The following is a 23,251-nucleotide window of genomic DNA, read 5'->3' as shown; positions in this document are numbered from 1 at the left end:
TGGCTCCCTGAGCTCCATAGCTGAATCTGAGATAAGCTCAGGAGTCACAGGAGGAAATGGAGAGCTGATGATGCTGACAAAACCAGGAAAGAGAGCAGAGTGCCATCAGTGGCTTCCTCCTAACAGTAAGCAATAAGCTGTTAACTTCATTTCTATTATCTTACTCCGACTTCTGACTTCCGGTGTCCAACTCCCCATCTTGTTGTGTTGTTCCACAGTGAATGAAGATGACAGATCCCATAGCCAGTCTCTGGGAAGCTGTGAATTTGGTTCCAGGACATCACTCGTAGAATCTGTGCACAGTGTTTGTATCCAAGAGATAGTTTGACAACTGTCTTTAAACTCATTAACATTATCTACAGATAAAACTGCCCACCCACATCTCGATGTGTATGGACCTTTCAAGGTACAGTTTGCAATTGGTGAATCCATTTTTGGGACTTTTACATTAATGATATGTAGTCATTGATTCTTGAAGACAGTTTGTAAATGTGAACAAACTTTAAAACATGGTTAAAAGGATAATTTTGATCTCATGGATGGTCAGTCCTTGCAGCCACAGCTCTGTTTGTTCATTTTACATTACTGCAGCCCCATTCCTCAGCTGCTTACCAAAACGAGTAGCGGGCAGCCTGCACCTTTTAAATGTGTTCTGCTATTGTAAGTTGTGTATAGGTCTTGTAGATATTGTTTCTGTAGGGGGAAAGGTGCAACAGAAATTCCCTTTCGAGGGCAAATAGTAATGTCAATAAAGCCTATCTATTTTCTATTTTTCTTTTTAAAACAAATAATAATGGCACATGGAATGTTCTTCTCCTAGGAGAATCATTGGGTTGCATGGACAAAAGAAACCAATGGTCTAAGAGCTCTCCAAAGATACCCCAATATTGTTGTAGCCAGCTTGAAAGAGATGCAGAAACATTCTTTCCAATTGTACTGGTATTACATGGTGACACCTAGCGACCTTGTCAAGAGGTTTGGATCTCTTGGCGTAACAGCTAAGGTGTTGGGTTGACAGCTGCAGGGTCCTGGGTTCAAGCCCCGGTCGGATCTACTACGTTCTGACTTTGCAACATTGGTGTCAGAAGTGGGAAGGCCATCGAGTGTGCTCCAAGGGTACAGGCACAAGGATGTGCTTTTTGAAGGAAGGGACCTTAAAAGTTCAGTATTTTACAATTGAATGTTAGATGGTTCCTCACCATGAAAGCAGTCTACGAACCATGAAACAGTTATTCATGATTAGGTTTTCTTTTAAAGGTTTTTCCATTTATGTTTTGAGGTTGGACTTTCGTCCATCTCGTTAGTCGGAAGGTGTTTCACCTGTGCTGGCCGAGGTTTAAGAGTGGCTGGCCCAGTGCTCCAGTTGCCTTGAGAGATGTGGAGGGTCAACACCTTTAGTTGGCTCTCCCTATTTGATTTCTAGAAAAACATTCCTTTGTCTGATCTTCCCTGTTTTAATTTGGCTCCACTTTTTGGTCTGCTTCCTGTCTTTCAGTTTGGTGTGGGTTTTTCTTTTGATTGCCTCTTCTGCAAATTTAGTGGGCGCTCAGGGTGGGTGTCTTAGGTTCCAGTTGTTGTTGCTAGTCAACTTTCAGTGGACACCCCATGAGTGTCTTTCAGAACACCACCTAAAATAGTGGTGGAAAAGTACCCAATGGTCATATTTGAGTAAAAGTAAAGATACCTTAATAGAAAATGACTCAAGTGAAAGTCACTCAGTAAAATACTACTTCAGTAAAAGTCTAAAAATATTTGGTTTTAAATATACTTAAGTATCAAAAGTAAAAGTATAAATCATTTCAAATTCCTTATATTAAACAACCCAGTAGTACTTTAAAGTATTTTTACTTTACACCACTGCTAAAATCCCACTTGTTTCATTTTGGTTGTGGTCAGTGACTTTTTGTTAGTTCCCCCTTCTGTTTGAGTGACATTATTTGGTTTTCTTGCTGGGAAACGTAAAAGCCACTACAAAATTCAGCTGATAGGGGCAACTGTGCAAGATATTTTATATTATTTTTAAGATAAAATATTAACTTAACAAAGGGGGAGTGGTAGGACCTGTGTTTTTAGATTTGCAAAAAGTATTTTATACTGTAAATCCGTGTTCTACTTTCAAAACATTCAAAGTTTAATTTCTCTCCCAATGCCTTAACATGTATGGATTCATATTTATCTGACAGAATTCAGTGTGTTAGAATCAATTGGAAAGCCTCATTTTCCAGAAACTGAACAACCAGGAATTTCTAAACTTTCAAGGATTTTAGGTCCATGTAAAATATATAAAATAAGATGTTTTAAATATATTAAAAAAAAATAAAAAATAGAATTACAACGCTGTAAAACATGATCAGGGTTTCAGGATGGAATATCCTTTACATTTTTTCCATGCTGTTATTTATTTTACTATGACTTTGTTTTGGGGCCGAAGTGGTGGCAGTTATGGAAAAAAAAGACGCTGCAGAGTTAATTGAAGATGTCATGGTTGATTAGCTTTTTTCATTAGGTAGGGTATTTTCTCTTGAACCATATGGTCTATCCACTACAACCCCATGGACAACATGTACACAGATGTAAAGATTAAGATTTCTTTAAGTCATTCAAGTATAAATTACCTGTTTAATTACCAAATTTACTGCAAATTCCGGTAACTTTGGTAAATTACTGGTAGTTTTGCATCCCTAGCCTTGAGCAGTCATGTCTGTGGGTATTAATGTTACACACCGAAAGTGAAAAAACAGTTTGAAAGTAAATCAAGGAAATAACCACTTCACCGAGCTGTCTGTCTAAACTACTGGCACACATCTCGAACACCCATGCATACCCCACAAGACATGCCACAAGAGGTCTCTTCACAGTCCCCAAGTCCACAACAGACTATGGGAGGCACACAGTACTACATAGAGCCATGACAACATGGAACTCTATTCCACATCAAGTAACTGTAAAGCAGTAAAATCTGATTTTAAAAACAGATTAAAAAACACCTTATGGAACAGCAGGGTCTGTGAAGCAACACAAACATTGGCACAGACACATGCATACACACACATACGATAGCATACGCACTATGCATACACATGGATTTAGTACTGTAGATATGTGGTAGTGGTGGAGTAGGGGCCTGAGGGCACACAGTGTGTTGTGAAATCTGTGAATGTATTGTAATGTTTTAAAATGGTATAAACTGCCTTAATTTTGCTGGAAACCAGGAAGAGTAGCTGCTGCTTTGGCAGTTGTTTGTTTTGATTAGTTCTTGTTTTCTTGTCTTTTTTTTTTTTTACCATTTTAAAACCCATCTAGGTACTGATTGATGATTCAATGTGTTAATATTTAATTTGTCTGTCCCTAATAAATCAATACATGAAAACCGAAGACCCAGAGCTCTGACTTAATCTATGTTACTATTAAAAAATATATTAAAAATATTTATTCATATTTTTATCATTATTAAGATAATAATAATAATATTTAACCTTTATTTAACTAGGCAAGTCAGTTAAGAACAAATTCTCATTTACAATGACAGCCTAGGAACAGTGGGTTTAACTGCCTTGTTCAGGGGCAGAACGACAGAGTTTTACCTTGTCAGCTCAGTGATTCGATTAACACCCTTTCGGTTACTGACCCAACGCTCTAACCACTAAGCTACCTGCCGCCCCAATTGAAGTGTTTATAGTGATCAAGTATAAATGTAAAAAAACAAGTATAAATGTATCAAATTAATTTACAAAAATAACCTTAGGTATACTATATACTTTAGCTGTAATATCTTTATATACATCCCAGGCCTGGGTTCAAATACTACTTGAAATCATTTCAAATACTTAAGCCGTCCTTTATTGAGCTTTCCTGTTGTAATGGAACCAATAGAAAAGTCCCAAAAGTGCAAACAAAGTATTTGAACAAAGGTCTGACTTCCCTTGACTAGGTGACTATGAGATGTGATGTGTGAACACCCTCTCCTCCGGTTCCTTCTGGGCACTGTGGACCACCCTGCACCTGAACTCTGAGCCGTAGTCCTCCATGGTGGGGCTCAGTTTGAGGAAGCTCCACATAGAGTAGAGGCCATTGACGTTGAGGCTGGGTGGGGAGTTGAAGAACTGGCTGTTGGGGACCGTCTGTCCGTCCTTAAACCATGTGACAGACACTTGTTCAGGACAGAAGTCTTTGACGCAGAGGTTGAGCGTGCACTCCTCATCCAGCAGAGGGAGTAGTGGCTCACACTTGATGAACATCACGCTTGGAGGAGTACCTGGTGAAGAAGACACATGGCTCCTATTCATTACAGTAGGCATCAAATGGAATAAAATTGCCTGAAACAGGGAGGGAGTACTTGGACATGTCCAATAAGAAATTCTCATTTTCATTTTCAGTTGCAAAAATAGTTTTGCTATGATAAGCCCAAATGAACATAACTGATGACACACATCACGTTTGCACAAAAAAGTTCTCAGAAGACACTATCAACTTATCAGGGGAAGACTATCTTGAATAACAGCTGTTATATTCTGTCTGTTGATCCCTTCTGAGCAAAATTAGGACAACCAACAAATACAATTCCATTTCCAGGATGTAAACTTGCCCTCTAACTCGTATTTCATCTACACATTATGACAATTACCACCATATAGCCTAGCTTTGATTGTCTGAATACATTTGTGAGATAAATGTAGAAACGTAACTAAAATATAGTTCTCAAACTGGTGCCCCCCCTGTCAAAATGAGTTTGTGACCGCTGTGCTAAAAAGAACAGCATGTCTTTGATTAGTTACCTTGTGTGTTGATATGATAGAGAACGTCTTTGTATCCTGGCCCGGGGAAACTGGAGTGATACAAGCGGCATGTGTAGACCGCCCTCTCGTCTTCCTGAGCTATTGTCAGTTCGATCTTACTCCACATGCTGTACATCCGCTCGTGGTCAGAGAACGGTCCATAGTTAGTGGCTGTCCCCACCTGCTCCCCGTCATTTCTCGACCACTCGAGATGGAGGTCGTCCGGGTAGAACTTCTCGACCCGACAGCATAGCACCAGCAACCTCTTCACCTCTGGGATCTGAGGCATGCTGGAGATGTGAAAGAACGATGGAGTCACTGGGGATAATGAAAAGGGAACAGTGTGTTAAGTCAAAAGTGGCACATTTCTAGATATTGGTACAAATTCAGTTGGATGGACTTTTTTGGTTGTGTTTTATGAATGACAGTGTATATAAAATATTATATACAATATTAATATGTCCACTCATTTGTATTGCTCTCAAGACCCACTTCAAGCTTGTACAACTACTTGACTTTAAACACAGAACAGTTCAGCATGATGTACTGGTTACATTGTTATTCAATTATTATAATTATTCCATGACCATATTACATTACCTTTTACACTCACAGTGGTCTCCCTGGTGATCCTCCTGCCTCTGTACAACACAACACACAGGTACTTAGCCTGGTCCTCACTGACTGACAAACAGACGGACAGGGTGGACACGTGATGCATGCCCTCAGAGTGGATGTTAGCCTGGTCACTCAGGTCCTTGCGGCTCAACAGTGCCGTTGATTGGCTATTGGAAGCTGCGTTACAGTCCCTATTGGCTGTTATCTTGTACCATTTCACTTTGAGCTCTCTAAGTCGTACTCTTTTAATGGTGCATTTTAAGTTGGTCGGCTTCATTGCATAAACGATGGTGGGTTTGATGATGTCAGAGATGCTGGGAGGAACTGAGGAAAAATATACAAATATTATGACAATGATCATGCTACATCAGTAGTCACCATGCTACTTCGGTAGTCACCGTGCTACATCGGTAGTCACCGTGCAACTTCGGTAGTCACCGTGCTACTTCGGTAGTCACCGTTCTACTTCGGTAGTCACCGTTCTACTTCAGTAGTCACCTTGCTAAGTCGGTAGTCACCGTGCTACATCGGTAGTCACCGTGCTACTTCGGTAGTCACCGTTCTACTTCAGTAGTCACCTTGCTAAGTCGGTAGTCACCATACTACATCAGTATTCACCATGCTGTCAGTAGTCACCATGCTACATCAGTATTCACCTTGCTACGTTGGTAGTCACCATACTACATCAGTATTCACCATGCTACATCAGTAGTCACCATGCTACATCGGTATTGAACATGCTACGTCGGTAGTCACCATGCTACGTCGGTAGTCACCATGCTACGTCGGTAGTCACCATGCTACATCGGTATTCACCATGCTACATCAGTATTCACCATGCTACATCGGTATTGAACATGCTACGTCGGTAGTCACCATGCTACGTCGGTAGTCACCATGCTACGTCGGTAGTCACCATGCTTCATCAGTAGTCACCATACTACATCAGTATTCACCATGCTGTCAGTAGTCACCATGCTACATCAGTATTCACCTTGCTACGTTGGTAGTCACCATACTACATCAGTATTCACCATGCTACATCAGTAGTCACCATGCTACATCGGTATTGAACATGCTACGTCGGTAGTCACCATGCTACGTCGGTAGTCACCATGCGACTTTGGTATTGAACATGCTACGTCGGTAGTCACCATGCTATGTCGGTAGTCACCATGCTATGTCGGTAGTCACCATGCTACATCGGTATTCACCATGCTACATCAGAAGTCACCATGCTACATCAGTAGTCACCATGCGACTTTGGTATTGAACATGCTACGTCGGTAGTCACCATGCTACGTCGGTAGTCACCATGCTACATCAGAAGTCACCATGCTACATCAGTATTCACCATGTTGTCAGTAGTCACCATTCTACAAGGTGTGCAGGCTTTTGTTCCAGCACAACAGAACACACCTGAATCTAATAATCACTTCTTGGATGTAAACATACCTGTGTAAAAATACCTGTAGAAGACCATTGCACCACCGATGACAGAGAAGACCAGAAGAACACTAACAAGACTAGTAACTACCATCAGTGTTACGGCATTAAACCCTGGATCTGATGAGAGAGGAGTTAGAAGTACATGTTGATTAGCTGATAAAATACACTAGAAATTCACTGAAATTGACTTTGTGTATAGTAGTGTTCAGTTGAATCATTATTAAATCACCCAATTGCAGAGAAGACCAGAAGAACACTAACAAGACTAGTAACTACCACAAGTGTTACAGCATTAAACCCTGGATCTGATGAGTTAGAAGTACATGTTGATAAAATACACTAGAAATACACTGAAATTGACTTTCAGTCCATTGAAATACACTATGTGTATAGTAGTGTTCAGTTGAATCCTTATTAAAACACCCAATTGCATTTTTTTTTCATTCTCACTGTATTTATTATCTGTATTTGTCTTTGTCTTTTGTATGTGTAACAGTGTAGGTTCCGTCCCTCTCTTCGCCCCAACCTGGGCTCGAACCAGGGACCCTTGCACACATCAACAACTGACACCCCACGAAGCATCGTTACCCATCGCGCCACAAAAGCCGCGGCCCTTGCAACGAAGTCTCAGAGCGAGTGACGTCACCGATTGAAACGCTATTAGCGTGCACCACCGCTAACTAACTAGCCATTTCACATCGGTTACATATGCTTAATGATATATTTTCATTTATGCTCAGAGCCGCAAATTAAATTTTCCCATTGGGGAAAATACAGTATAATTTGTTATGAATCCCAATATAAAGCTGATAGAGTGGTGTGTTGGCTTCACACCTTGCACGGTCAACAAGATGCTTTTGCTGTATTTCCCATCAGGGTAGGACCTATGTTCGATGTGACAGATGTACATGGCTCCTCCGCTCCCTACGGCTGAAGCCTGGACAGTGATGTGACTGCTGACACTGTAGGTGCCGTCTGGATTGGGCACAGCCATTCCAGTGCACACATCCCGTGAGATGGCCCCGCGAGCCATGCTCCCACGGGCCACCCGGGAGACATTTTGGATCAGCCAGGTCACGGCCAGATTCTCTGGGTAGAATCCCGTGATGTCACACATCAATGTCCTTTCCTCCCCCTCCATCACCGTGGCGGTCTCTGGGAGGGACACCAAGGGTCTGGCTGTAGGGGAAGATGGAGTAAAGAGAGTGAATTTATTTCCCTCACTGTGGCCTAGTTCACACACAATTAAATACATTGTACACATAGCCTGAGTGTGAAGTTGTGAACTAAGCCCGAGTGTGAAGTTGTGAACTAGGCCTGTGTGTGTAAGGTAAAGCCATGTCATTATGTAAACAATAAGGTACATCCATTAGGATACTACTGGAGGCCTATTCTCAACAATTCCACTTACTTTCACAGAAATACCAATACTATTGTAGCATCAGTGGAGGATGGTGTCACTTTAAAATTGGAGGACCGGCTCATTGTAATGACTGGAACAGTACCAAACACATTCCATTCCAGTCATTACTATGAGCCGTTCTCTTTTCAACACCCTCCACTGCCTATCATTGCTTCATTTTCTGCTGGGCTAAAATGTTCTGGTGATAAAATGTACAAAAGAAGGGGCAAACAGCATGTCAGACAGCACCTGATACTTCCAGCTGTGAGGAAACTTTGTATGTGTTGGGAGTGATGATCACTCTGCAGCGGTAGAGTCCCTCATCGGCCACGGTCATGTTGAACAAACGAAGGGATGCATTGCCCTGAAGCAACCCCGTTTGGTCGACTCGAGACCCTTCACGATGCACCTTGGCGCTCCCATTCTGGAGCGTATACACTAGGTGCTTTATGGTCTCTTTATCCACTATCATCCCCCACTCAACCGTGATTTTCTTCAGTGGTACACGTTCAGGCTTCTTGAAAAAGCAGTTTAAGGTAACGTCCGTGCCAGCTAAGATGGCTATCTTCTTTGTAGACTGGGCCTTTGCACCTACAGTCCAAAACACAAACCAGTTTAGGTAATACCTTTTTATCTCAGTCATGAGAGTTTGGGGTTGAGTGCCTTGCTGCAGTATTTGAATATAAAAAAATTCACATCAGTCTGCAGCATGTAGCTGGCAGGTATTTTATGATAATCACCCTGACTCACACTCAATACATAGGATACAATACTTTTTTGGTCAATTTGCACAGATATGATTACATTTTTTTTGCTGTCATCGTACCCAACCTGACACATTGGGAGCAGCGCCCCTGGGAGCACTTAGGGGAAAAGTGCCTTGTTCAAGGGGTAGGTAGTATACAGGGATATAAGAGCCAACAACCAGATCACTCCTTGCAGATTTCCCCACAGGCAGCTTGGGGGTTCGACCGCTGGCCCATAATCAAAACTGACACGTTTTATTTTATGTATTTATTTAACCTTTATTTAACCAGGCAAGTCAGTTAAGAACAAATTCTTATTTACAATGATGGCCTACCCCGGACGACACTGGGCCAATTGTGCGCCACCCTATGGGACACCCAATCACAGCCGGATATAAAACAGCCTATTCTCTGCTGTTACATAAAAAACATGCATAGCATAAACAGCTACTGTAAGATATCTTCCCATAAATGTAGTAATGCAACGATAAAGATTAGACGTGAAAAATGTTTAAGAACTTGTTTTGTAGCCAAGACACATACTGTTGCTCGCTACTAGGACTGACTTTGACCTTTGTCCCACTACTCCTAAGAAACCTGTAGTTAGAATACAAAGACAATCAAAATACTGGCCAGTTTTTCCTCTTACCTTTACAATGCAAAATAAGGAGCAGAATCGTAATGACATTTTTAATATCCCAGCTACTATTCATTGGTAATCACGTCAGGTTTTTTACTGTGACAGGTGTATTGAGACTGGAGAGCAATTCTGAAAGTAAACTTTGACACAGATCTCAGTCAAGGGCGTTCCCATGCTCCAATTGAGTCACAGGAAAGCTCATAAGTTACCAAATATGGACTTCGTTACGTAACAGTGAATATTGTGATTGTGGGCGTCAGAAAGGCACAATAGAAATAGTATTGAGAAAGCATTGCCTGCATACTGTGTGGGGCTGACTGAGGAACCACATTCTAGATTCTCAGCATACTAAACTGAAAGAACACAAACCAATAAAGCGAGCAGTCTTTTATTTCAAAAACTAATATTTCTAGTAACATAACATTGTGGCACTGACAGTCTCTATGCCTATATGCTCCCATACAAATATCAAATAGAACTTAACAAATCAGTGCCAAACAGGGCATGTCATTATAAATGCATTTGCACAGATTATCTCGTAGGTTCCCTTTAACCTACCATCGACCTTTCTATTCTCAGCCGACCATCGACCTCTTTCTCCCTCTCAGCCGACCATCGACCTTTCTATTCTCAGCCGACCATCGACCTCTTTCTCACTCTCAGCCGACCATCGACCTCTTTCTCCCTCTCAGCCGACCATCGACCTCTTTCTCCCTCTCAGCCGAACTTCGTCAAGCTTTTTGATGACAGCGTGGGACTTCTTGGACGAGGCTGCGTAGGCCTTCAGCAGCTTCTCGAACAGAGCCTCAGTGTTGGGGTGGGTGCTGAGGAAAGCTTTCTCCAGCACGTACATGTCCACTCCCTTGTCCTCAGGCAGCGCCGATATGTAGCTCAGGCCAAAGTCAATGAGGACCAGCTCCGTCTCTCCGCTCTCAGCGCCCGCCTTCAACAGCATGTTGGAAGTGGTCAAGTCTCCATGGACAACGTCCTCATCGTGCATTTTGGCTAGAATCTGACCCATCTTCTGAGCGAGCTGGTCCAGGTGTTCCTCTGGGCTTTTCTGGGCAGAGGACAGCTGTGTGGAGGCGATGTGGTCTCGTACGGTGATGGAGCCGACGATGTCTTCAAGGAAGATGCAGTGGGAGGTGTAGTCTACAAAGTAGACGACTGGTGCAGATATTCCTGAAGAAAGAGAGAGAGGGATAGAGAGAGAGATATTGGTGGGGATGAGAGAGAAGGGGGGGTATAATTAGACACTAATACAGATCAGGGATATACAGGCTTGTATCTTATCTGATATGTACACTACATGGCCAAAGGTATGTGGACACATGCTCGAACATCTCCTTCCTCCTTCTGGGAAGGCTTTCTACTAGATGTTGGAACATTGCTGCGGGACTTCCATTCAGCCACAAGAGCATTAGTGAGGTCAGGTGTTGATGTTGGGTGATTACGCCTGGCTCACAATCGGTGTTCCAAGTCATCCCAAAGATGTTTGATGGGGTTGAGGTCAGGGCTCTGTGCAGGCCAATCAAGTTCTTCCACACCGAATACCAACAAAGCATTTCTGTATGGACCTCGCATTGTGCATATGGCCATTGTCATGCTAAAACAGGAAAGGGCCTTCCCAAACTGTTGCCACAAAGTTGTAAGCACAGAATTGTCTATAATGTCATTGTATGCTGTAGAGTTAAGATTCCCCTTCACAGGAACTTAGGGGCATAGCCCGACCCATGAAAAACAGCCCCAGACCATTATTCCTTCTCCACCAAGCTTTACAGTTGGCAATATGCATTCAAGCAGGTAGCGTTCTGGTATCCACCAAACCCAGATTCGTCCTTCGGACTGCCAGATGATGAAGCACGAGTCATCACTCCAGAGAACGCGTTTCCACTGCTCCAGAGTCAAATGGCGATGAGCTTTACACCACTCCATCCAACGCTTGGCATTGCACATGGTGATCTTAGGCTTGTGTGCGTGCGGCTGTTCGGCCATGGAAACCCATTTCACAAAGCTCCCGATGAACAGTTATTGCGCTGAACTTTTCAGAGGCAGATTGGAACTTGGTAGTGAGTGTTGCAACAGAAGATGATTTTTACGCTCTACACGCTTCAGCAGTCCCTTTCTGTGAGCTTGTGTGACATACCACTTCGTGGCTGAGCAGTTGCCGCTCCTAGACGTTTCCACTTCACAATAACAGCACTTACCTGCAGCTCTAGCAGGGCAGAAATTTGACGAACTGACTTGTTGGAAAGGTGGCATCCTATGACGGTGCCACGTTGAAAGTCACAGTTCTTCAGTAAGGCTATTCTACTGCCAATGTTTGTCTATGGAGATTGCATGGCTGTGTGCTCAATTTTATAGACTTGTCAGCATTGAGTGTGGCTGAATTAGCCAAATCCACTAATTTATAAAGGGGTGTACACATATATATAGTGTATAATCTGCACTAGAACAGTATAGGCTTGGCAATCATCTACATCCTGTATTGGAAAGATTTGACAGCTGTCCAGTTCTGGACACCTGTGCAGTGAGAAGCAGCTCTGTAACTAACATTTATTTCAAGATTAAAAATGATTGCATAGAACACCTGTAGTCACTCACTACCTCTTGTCCAAAGATTGCTCCCTCTGATTTTCAGTTGAATCATTCATGACAGTGCGGACTGCATACAACAGTTAATTTGGCCTATGCTGTAGGCCTGTTTTACATTCAACAATTAGCAAGAGCAAGCCTGCTTCTTTCCCCAAATAGACTATTAGGCCTAGTATAAAAAATAAATGTCCTATAGCTTTTGCTGGGATTTCATGAGAAGAGGAATTGCCTACTGCGGAGAGGCGTGCATAGGCCTATAGACTATTGCGCACGGAAACAGCTGGAAGAGAGAGAATAGTGATGTGTAACTGAAGTAAGAAGCTAAATGTTAGGGCCATTCATTAGCTAAATATTAGTGTATAGGCTAAATATTTATCTGTGAAAGTGCCTGAAAATAAAGTTAAACAGATTATGAAATGGCAGATCTGTGCGTTCATCCAGGCCACACACTCTGGACCCTTGGCTATTCCTCTTAAATCTTGTACAGTCCCAGGAAAAGCCAGACTATACAAATGCTTGTTGGACACTTATTTCGACTTATTTTCTTTAGCCTACTAATAGCCTATTGGAGGAGAGATACAGGCTTGCTCTTGCTTGCTGAACCTGGCATGGTATAATTTGATATGGAATCTTTTCTTAATTTATAGACTAATCAACAATGATTATGTTTAGTCCTGGCCCACACACACAAACACCTGGCCAATATGCCGTTTTAGGCGAGACAAAAAAATGCTTCCATCTGTCGTGGAAATTCATACTGAGGGAGACATTTCTTCAAACAATCATCTTTATTTGATATCGCTTATTATTGCAATAATGAAGCCGTCAACTGCACACTCAAGCTATCTCTAGTAAAACTATACACCCAGATTAGCTGCAGGGTGCTACAGTTGAGACCATAAAACACAGTATTAGTAGGACAGAAATATCTCAGTATTTGTTAAGTAAATAATTGTTAAATATCCAACAAATCAGGTAAATATGTAATTTTTCTGTCACACATCATAACCCCGCAAAATATAATAGTAGCCTAGGCCATACAGTGTCGGCACGCAATGCACTTTTATGAATACCCATGTGGTAACCTACCGTTTGTAAAACAGACAATTTACCATGAATCCCTGTCATTTGGTTAGCCTACATTATTTTCTGTTAATGCATGTATTAATTAGTCATTTCGTTTTCGGAGTGGAAACGTCATTTGCAGAGTGAGGAACCTGCTACACTTGTGAGAAACACGTGTTGGTTTATTTCACACCATCATTTACGCGCTCCATGTCAGCAATGAGCACGTGTCTGGTTTCTCTGTCCTGTTAATGTAGACGGAGCGCGCGAGACCGAGTACCATAGCAGGCCCACCTGGCCTACTTCTATGGAGTCAATGTGTGTGGTTACAGGTTAGTCAAGGTCATTTGTACATGTAGGTAGTGGTAAAGTGACTATGCACAGATAATAAACAGCGAGTAGCTGCACTGTGGCCATTTGACTAGCTGTTCAATCTTATAACTTGGGGATAGAAGCTGTTAAGGAGCCTTTTGGTCCTAGACTTGGCGCTTCGGTACCGCTTACCATGCAGTAGCAGAGAGAACAGTCTGACTTGGGTGACTGGAGTCTGACAATTTTTTGGGCCTTCCTCTGACAGCAGCTGGTATAGAGGTCCTGGATGACAGGAAGCATTTACATTTACTTTTGACACTGAAGTATATTTAAAAACAAATAGTTTTAGACTTTTACTCAAATAATAATTTACTGGGTGACTTTCACTTTAGACATTTTCTATTAAGGAATCTTAATTCAAGTATGACAATTGGGTACTTTTTCCACCACTGGTTTTGCTGGATGTCTAGCCCGCATTTTCCGTATATGTGCTTCATTTTTCAACTGGCTAAAACACAGATAGAAAAATTAGCCAGATATTTCACCTGATGTACAGTGCATTGGGAAAGTATTCAGATCACCTTGACTTCTTCCACATGTTGTTACGTTACAGCCTCATTCTAAAACTTATTAAATTGTTTTTCCCCCCTCATCAATCTACACACATAATGACAAAGCAAAATCAGGTTTAGTATTTTTTTTGCTAATTACAAATAACAAACTGAAATATCACATTTACATAAGTATTCAGACCCTTTACTCAGTACTCTGTTGAAGCAACTTTGGCAGCGATTACAGCCGAGTCTTCTTGGATATGACGCTACAAGCTTGGCACACCTGTATTTGGGAAGTTTCTCCCATTCCTATCTGCAGATCCTCTCAAGCTCTGTCGGGTTGGATGGGGAGAGTCGCTGCACAGTTATTTTCAGGTCTCTCCAGAGATGTTCGATCGGGATTTAAGACCGGGCTCTGGCTGGGCCGCTCAATGACATTGAGACTTATCCCGAAGCCACTCCTTCGTTATCTTGGCTGTGTGCTTAGGGTCATTGTCTTGTTGGAAGGTGAACCTTCTCCCCAGTCTGAGGTCCTGAGCGCTCTGGAGCCCTCTGTAATTTGCGCCGTTCATCTTTCCCTCGACTATGACTCGTCTCCCAGCCCCTGAAAAAAAGCCCCACAGCATGATGCTGCCACCACCATGCTTCACCATAAGAATGGGGCCAGGTTTCCTCCAGGCGTGAGGCTTGGCATTGAGGCCAAAGAGGTAAATCTTGGTTTCATCAGACCAGAGAATCTTGTTTCTCATGGTCTGAGAGTCCTTAGGTGCCTTTTGGCAAACTCCAAGTGGGCTGTCATGTGCCTTTTACTGAGGAGTGGCTTCCATCTGGCCACTCTACCATAAAGGCCTGATTGGTGGAGAGCTGCAGAGATGGTTGTCCTTCTGGAAGGTCCTCCCATCTCCACAGAGGAACTCTGGGGCTCTGTCAGAGTGACCATTAGGTTCTTGGTCACCTCCTTGACCAAGGCCCTTCTCTCACAATTGCTAAGTTTGGCTGGGAGGCCAGCTCTAGGAATAGTCTTGGTGGTTCCAAACGTCTTCCATTTAACAATGATGCAGGCCAGTGTTCTTGGGGACGTTCAATGCTGCAGACATATTTTGGTACCTTTCCACAGATAAATACTGTCTCAGCCTCCAGTATTTATGCTGCAGTAGTTTATGTGTCGGGGGGCTAGGGTCAGTCTGTTACATCTGGAGTATTTCTCTTGTCTAATCCGGTGTCCTGTGTGAATTTAAATATGCTCTCTCTAATTCTCTCTTTCTTTCTTTCTCTCGGAGGACCTGAGCCCTAGGACCATGCCTCAGGACTACCTGGCATGATGACTCCTTGCTGTCCCCAGTCCACCTGGCCGTGCTGCTGCTCCAGTTTCAACTGTTCTGCCTGCGGCTATGGAACCCTGACCTGTTCACCGGACGTGCTTGTTGCACCCTCGACAACTACTATGATTATTATTATTTGACCATGCTGGTCATTTATGAACATTTTAACATCTTGACCATGTTCTGTTATAATCTCCACCCGGCACAGCCAGAAGAGGACTAGCCACCCCTCATAGCCTGGTTCCTTTCTAGGTTTCTTCCTAGGTTTTGGCCTTTCTAGGGAGTTTTTCCTAGGGAGTTTTTACTAGCCACCGTGCTTCTTTCACATGCATTGCTTGCTGTTTGGGGTTTTAGGCTGGGTTTCTGTACAGCACTTTGAGATATCAGCTGATGTACGAAGGGCTATAAAAAAACATTTGATTTGATTTGATCTGTGCCTTGACACAATCCTGTCTAAGAGTTCTACGGACAATTCCTTCGATCTCATGGCTTGGTTTTTTCTCTGACATGCCCTGTCAGCTGTGGAACCTTATACAGACAGGTGTGTGCTTTTCGAAATCATGTCCAATCAATTGAATTTACCACAAGTGGCCTCCAATCAAGTTGTAGAAACATCTCAAGGATGATCAATGGAAACAGGATGCACCTGAGCTCAATTTCAAGTCTCATAACAAAGGGTCTGAATACTTATGTAAATAAGGTGTGTTTTTTTTTACAGAAATGCAAACATTTCTGAAAACCTGTTTTCACTTTGTCATTATGGGGTATTCTGTGTAGATTTGAGGGGGGGGAAAAATCATTTAATCAATTTTAGAATAAGGCTGTAATGTAACAAAATGTGGAAAAAGGGAAGGTGTCTGAATACTTTCCAAATGCACTGCATAGGCTAAATGTGAAGCATCCACTGAGAGAAAGCTTAGTGGCAGGCAGTGGGAGAAGATGGAACGAGATGGATTTTGGCAGACACATTTTCTAAATGATTAAACATTTGATGTCCATACAGTGTAGTTTTGGAAACATAAAAATCTCCAAGACTTTACCCTTTGCAAAAGAAAAAAAAAAATGACGTTTAGGAGTGCAAGGTCGAATTAAGTTAATGCACACATGAACTTCAGACATTCTATAACGGAGATATGCAACTGAATGCTGAATGCGCCAATAGGATCTCACAAACTCGTGCTTGGCTCTGCCTACTATGATGAACTTGCTCCCCTTTGATACAACATCCTATCGTCTAGGTCTTTCTTGGGTAAGTTATATAAAAAAAAAATCGTTGGCTAAAAGCTAGCAAGGTGGAGTCTGTGTACTTCCGTTCGTACCACAGCGCGGTAAAGCAACGCACTGCAGTACCCCACAACGTAGAGTAGCGGACTGCTCCACTGACAATGAATGACTTCCGACGGAACGCAATGCATCTGGTTGACATGAGGTTTAGGTCAAGGCCGCTACGTCTCCAGTTGAGCAACACAAACGAGGAAAAAGTCCGTGGTTGTATTTGATACGTTTAAAAAAAAAAAAAAGTATGAATTTCGCGCGACCAGTTATCAATACTCACCTCCTCCTTGATATAAGAGAACGGAGTTGAGCTTTCCTCAGCTACATCTTGGGCTAACGCTACTCACCAGCTTTTCGACAGCGAAGTATTGAGCGCACCTCTTGCACGGTTCTGCGATGTGTGAGTTTTTCATCCAACAACGGGTGTCTATACAATTTCGGAAACCTTTCTTTTACAATGGTTGGCTTGCCCAAAAACGACCCTCGATATACACGAGCTTCTGCACCCTGTTTTATCAGTTCTATTTTCTTAAGAAACTGCGGTAGGGCCACGCTGGTCCCCTCAACAGCCATGTTTACAAATCGCTGTACCGTCCCTCTTCCTGACAGTTGGCACAATTACATATATTTAAAACTGCTGCCACCTTCTGTTTCGGCGTAAAACTGACGAGGATCGTAATTGATCATGTTCATGACCTCAGTCGAAATCTATAAAAAGATTGGAGATAACGCAAGTTAGGTCACATCAAACATGTAATTCACAACGGGAAATGATAGCCCATACTGCCTATTGTGAGGTTAGTTATTTAGACAGAACATTTTTATAATCACACAATACGTGTTTGTCCCTACTTGCTGTAATTTATATGGGCTTTTGCAGCCAATAAGTTATTTGCATATACTACTGTGAGGGTTTTTATTTAGCCTGCTTGTTGCTCTCAAGATCCCAAGGCATTCTTTCTTATCCCAAGGGTTCTCAGCTAAGCACTGCTTACAGTGGGTCCATGTGAACTACAATCCTGACGTTTCTAAATGTTAAAACAGATCATCAATAACCATTGCTTGCAATACGGTTTTTGAAAAATATGGAACTTATCTTTCAAATGAGCAAAAACAGTATTTCAAATAAAAAAGATACACTTACTGTAAAAGGTCAGATCCATACGGCTGTGTGCCGCCAGCCAACAAACTACACTTCCCATACACTTCCTTCCTAGTTACACTCACTCACAGGTGTTTGAGCACCATAGATGGCTAATTAGCACAGGTAGTTGCTTCCGTCTGCCTTCCGTAAACAAGTGCTGTAACATGGATACAGTGCCTTCAGGAATATACAGACCCCTTGACTTTTTCAACAATTTGTTACGTTACAGCCTTATTCTAAAATTGACTTTTTTTTTAAATCCTCAACGATCTACACACACTACCCCCTAATGAAAATGCGAAAACAGGTTTCTAGACATTTTTGAAAATGTATTATGAATAAAAAACAAAAATCTTATTTACATATAGTAAGTATTCAGGCTGTTTGCTATGAGACTCGAAATTGAGCTCAGTTGCATCCTGTTTCCATTGATCATCCTTGAGATGTTTCTACAACTTGATTAGGGTCCACCTGTGGTAATTTCAATTGATTGGACATTGTTTGGAAAGGCACACACCTGTCCATATAAGGTCCCACAGTTGCCAGTACATGTCAGAGCAAAAACCAAGCCATCGGGTCAAAGAAATTGTCCGTAGAGCTCAGAGAAAGGAGCAATCGGGGTAGAAGGGCCTTGATCAGGGAGGTGACCAAGAACACGATGGGCACTCTGACAGAGCTCTAGAGTTCCTCTGTGGAGATGGGAGAACCTTCCAGAAGGACAACCATCTCTGCTGCACTCCACCAATCAGGCCTTTATGTTAGAGTGGCCAGACAGAAGTCACTCATTAAAAAGGCACATGACAGCCCGCTTGGAGTTTGCCAAGATGCACCTAAAGACTCAGATCATGAGAAACAAGATTCTCTGGTCTGATGAAACCAAGATTGATTTTTTGGCCTGAATACCAAGCGTCACGTCTGGAGGAAACCTGGCACCATCCTTACGGTGAAACGTGGTGGCAGCAACATGCTGTGGGGAGGTTTTTCAGCAGGGACTGGGAGACTAATCAGGATCAATGGAAAGATGAACGGAGCAAAGTACAGAGAGAACGACCCTAAGCACACAGCCGAGACAACGCAGGAGTGACTTTGGGACAAGTCTCTAAATGTCCTTGAGTGGCCCAAATACAGGTGTACCAAGCTTGTAGCGTCATACCCAAGACTCGAGGCTATAATCTGAATACTTATGTAAATGTGATATCAGTTTATTTTTTATTTTTTTATATACATTTGCAAACATTTCTGAAAATATGTTTTTACTTTGTCATTATGGGGTATTGTGTGTGGATTGAGGGGGGAAAAAACTATTTAATCAATTTTAAAATAAGGCTGTAACGTAACAAAATGTGGAAAAAGTGAAGGGGTCTGAATACTTTCCGAATGCACTGTACATACAAATAAGTTTGCCTAAATAGATGACCACTAACCACTCTAACATAATTTAGAGCTGATAGATTGGAGGACATCCTCCGGAAGTTGTCATTATTAATGTGTAAGTCTATGGAAGGAGGTGAGAACAATGAGCCTCCTAGGTTTTGTATTGAAGTCAAAGTACCCAGAGACGGACAGAAGTTAGCTTGGAAGTTAGCTGTCCTCCGGCTACACAATGGTTCTACCCTACAGAGTGCTGCTGAGGCTACCGTAGACCTTCATTGCAAAACAGTGTGTTTTAAATATTTGTTGACATGTGAATATATTTAGTATAGTTTTATCTAAAAAGGGTAACCTTTTCACTTTTTATGAAATTCACTGAGGATGGTCCTCCTCTGAGGAGCCTCCACTGATGTACAGTAGGCCTAAAAGAACATGCAATACTTATGCAATGTTTTAGTCTGCCATCTGCAGAACTGTAATAAAGCCTGAATAATCATTAAAGATACCACATAGGGTTTACATAATATCCTGGAATTTTGCCAGATTCATTAGCAATATATTGCATATCAAACATGTATATGTACATGAAGAATATATATTGTTTATGACCTTTCTCCAAACATGAATGTAGTTTTTAACAGCTAATGTTTTATATGGGACATTGAATATATTTATGATAAACAAATGAGCATTTCTTTTAGCTGCTTTACTATATACATTTCCTCCATATAGGCACACATATGAAAATAGACACACATTAGTACATACTGTTGCACCTTGATATTTTTACCATATGTCCAAACCATGATCAATTGTGTCACATTATCCAAGTGTAACCGATGTGAAATGGCTAGTTAGTTAGCGGTGGTGCGCGCTAATAGCGTTTCAATCGGTGACGTCACTCGCTCTGAGACTTGAAGTAGGGTTGCCCCTTCAAATGTAGACTAAATGAATCCTATACTCACACAAAACATGTTAAACTCATATACTCCAAATGTTTTTCTTCTTCCCTAGGTTAAGTAGGGAGTCTGGTCCTGGTTAGCACCTCTTACTTAGCGCTGGTGGTGGGAAGAATCACGGTGGGCTTCGCCATATGCATCTCCTCCATGTCCTGCTGTATCTTTGTTTCGGAGATGGTCACCGACAAGCATAGGTTTTTGTTTTTGGGACCTAACGAAGTCGGTATCACCGTGGGCATTCTGGGAGCTTATGCCATGAACTATATCCTGTCTGATGCCAGACATGGATGGAAATATATGTTTGGGTCAGCCATCGTGCTGACTTTGGCTCAATTTGTCTCCATTTGGTTCCTCCCGTCCAACGCTGGAGCACCTGCAGAATGCCAAAGAGCAGGCGCTCAAAGCCAAAGAGGCCTTATTCGCTTCATTGAGGATCACGAAGTAGAGAATTCGGCAACCGTTTCCAACAGACTTGATAATGCACAGTACGCATTGTGCACCTCTTTCAACGGCTGGATAACATGAGGTTCAGGACTATGATAGGGCTGGGCTTGGTGATCTTTCATCAGTTCACCGGTCAGCCCAAAGTGCTCTTCTACACCTCAAACATCTTTCATTCCGTGGGCATGGGGGTAGTCAAAGTGATCGCCACCTTGGTCTCCATGGTGTTTGCCAATAGGGTTGGCAGGAGGCCTCTGCTCATCGGTGGATGTACAGTAATGTCTGTGTGTTTGATCACCATAGGACTTCTGAGTAGGCGTTCGGTGGTCAACACCAAGACACCCTGTAGTGCTGGGGATAACTCATTTATTTTCACAGATGAAAATGATAATAAAGCACAATAGTTTTAAAAGGTATACAGGCATCCTACTAACTTTCAAGTCTGCATGAAAAAGAATTAGCGTTTTCCATTTAATCCAAGAGACATCGTACACAGGGGTCAGGAAGCTGAAGCTCCTGAGTAGATGGGGCTGTTTAAATACTCATTCTTGGCAATCTCAGTTAATCAGTCATTCAATGTTGTTAAACTTGCACATTCACTACATTCTGCACTAGATTATACAACTCTTAAATTATCGTTATCTACACTGAACAAAAATATAAACGCAACACGTAAAGTGTTGGTCCCATGTTTCGTGAGCAAATTTGTTTAGATCCATGTTAGTGAGCATTTCTCCTTTGCCAAGATAATCCATCCACCTGACAGGTGTGGCATATCGAGAAGCTTATTAAACAGCATGATCATTACACAATACACCTTGTGCTGGGGACAATAAAAAGCCACTCTAAAATGTTCTCACACAACACAATGCCACAGATGTCTCAAGTTTGAGGGAGCATGCAATTAGCATGCTGACTGCAGAAATGTCAAACAGCTGTTGCCAGAAAATTAATTGTTCATTTCTCTAACATGTCATTTTAGAGAATTTGGCAGTACGTCCAAACAGCCTCACAACTGCAGCCCAGGACCTCCACATCCGGCTTCTTCACCTGCGGGATCGTCTGAGACCAGACACCCAGACAGCTGATGAAACTGTGGGTTTCCACAACCGAAGAATTTCTGCAAAAACTGTCAGAAATCATCTCAGGGAAGCTCATCAGCAGCAGCTAATGGACTAATGCTGTTTGGCGTCGTAACAGACTTCAGTAAGAAATGCTCACCTCCGATTGCCACTTGCATGTTGGAGAAGTGTGCTCTTCACAGATAAATCCCGGTTTCAACTGTACCGGGCAGATGGCAGACCGCATGTATGGCGTCATGCTGGCAAGCGGTTTGTGGATGTCAACGTCGTGAACAGAGGGCTCCATGGTGGCGGTTGGGTTATGGTACGGAAAACAAACTATTGCATTTTGTCAATGGCATTTTGAATGCACAGCTACCATGAGATCCTGAGGCCCATTGTCATGCCATTTATCTGCCGCCATCACCTCATGTTTCACCACAATAATGCACAGCCCCGTTGTCGCAAGGATCTGTACACAATCCCCGGAAGCTGAACATATCAGCTTTCTTCCATGGCCTGCATACTCACCAGACATGTCACCCATTGAGCAAGTGTGGGATGCTCTGGATCGACATGTACGACAGCGTGTTCCAGTTCCCGCCAATATCCAGCAACTTCGTGCAGCTATTGAAGAGTAAGACAACATTCCATAGGCCATAATCAACAGCATGCAAAGGAGATGGGTTGTGCTGCATGAGGCAAATGGTCACACCAGATACTGACTGGTTCTGATCCACAGCCCTATTTTATTTTTTAAAGGTTTCTGTGATCAGATTCATATCTATTTTCCCAGTCATGTGAAATCCATAGATTATGGCCTAAATTAATTTATTACAATTGAATGATTCCTTATTTGAACTGTAACAAATCTTTGAAATGGTTTCATGTTGCGTTAATATTTTTGTTCAGTATAAATGTTAGGCTGGAAGCAAGGGGAAATGTACGAGTTGAGCTAAATATAGTAGATGATTCAGACAGCAACATGACATTCTAGTTCAGCTAAATACAGGAGATGATTCAGACAGTAACAAACATGATATTCTTATGGAGGGGCAGTGGTCATTCAGATGGAACTGTTAGCAGGCAAAGGTGTGTGACGGCCAACACGCTGCTCGTCCAATTTATTTATTTTTTATTTAAAAACTAGGCAAGTCAGTTATGAACAAATTCGTATTTACAAAGACGACCTATCCCGGCCATACCCTAACCTGGACGACGCTGAGCCAATTGTGCACCGCCCTTTGGGACTCCCAATCATGGCCGGTGGTGATACAGCCCAGCATCGAACCAGGGTCTGTAGTGACCAATTTAGCACTGAGATGCAGTGCCTTAGACCCCAATCAGCATCCAGGATCCAAACAACCAGTTTTATTATCACTGTTACAATTAATTTAAAAACATAGCAAAAACGCATACTGTAGAAGTGACGTCAAAATAATACAATAATTAAGGAAATTGATTTTTGTAAAACCTTACAATCAGGAGACAATCTGTGTGAACATACCAACTCAATCAGATA

At 42.3% G+C, this 23,251-nt stretch overlaps 1 protein-coding gene and 1 gene segment (V, D, J or C); both read right to left on the bottom strand.

The window, feature by feature from the left end:
* Positions 1 to 3,817: 3,817 nt before the first annotated feature.
* On the bottom strand, positions 3,818 to 9,794 carry LOC106583624 (Ig mu chain C region-like). The segment is given in 7 exon segments: positions 3,818 to 4,255; positions 4,776 to 5,093; positions 5,376 to 5,717; positions 6,849 to 6,959; positions 7,677 to 8,021; positions 8,494 to 8,835; positions 9,640 to 9,794. Coding segments are annotated over 7 exon segments (1,842 nt in total).
* Positions 9,795 to 10,002: 208 nt separating this feature from the next.
* LOC106583625 (EKC/KEOPS complex subunit TP53RK) lies at positions 10,003 to 17,354 on the bottom strand. The gene is made up of 3 exons (XM_045705138.1): positions 17,101 to 17,354; positions 10,277 to 10,812; positions 10,003 to 10,195 (listed from the first exon to the last, which is right to left on the bottom strand). Exons 1-2 carry the CDS (start codon positions 17,324 to 17,326, stop codon positions 10,319 to 10,321), a joined length of 720 nt encoding a protein of 239 aa, XP_045561094.1. The 5' UTR covers positions 17,327 to 17,354; the 3' UTR covers positions 10,003 to 10,195; positions 10,277 to 10,318.
* Between the last annotated feature and the right edge of the window lie 5,897 nt (positions 17,355 to 23,251).

This window comes from Salmo salar, chromosome ssa22 (genome assembly GCF_905237065.1).
Source record: "Salmo salar chromosome ssa22, Ssal_v3.1, whole genome shotgun sequence".
In the NCBI taxonomy this organism is placed as follows: Eukaryota; Metazoa; Chordata; class Actinopteri; order Salmoniformes; family Salmonidae; genus Salmo; species Salmo salar.
The sequence above is the reverse complement of the archived record's forward strand: the minus strand, read 5'-3'. Positions and strand labels throughout refer to the sequence as shown.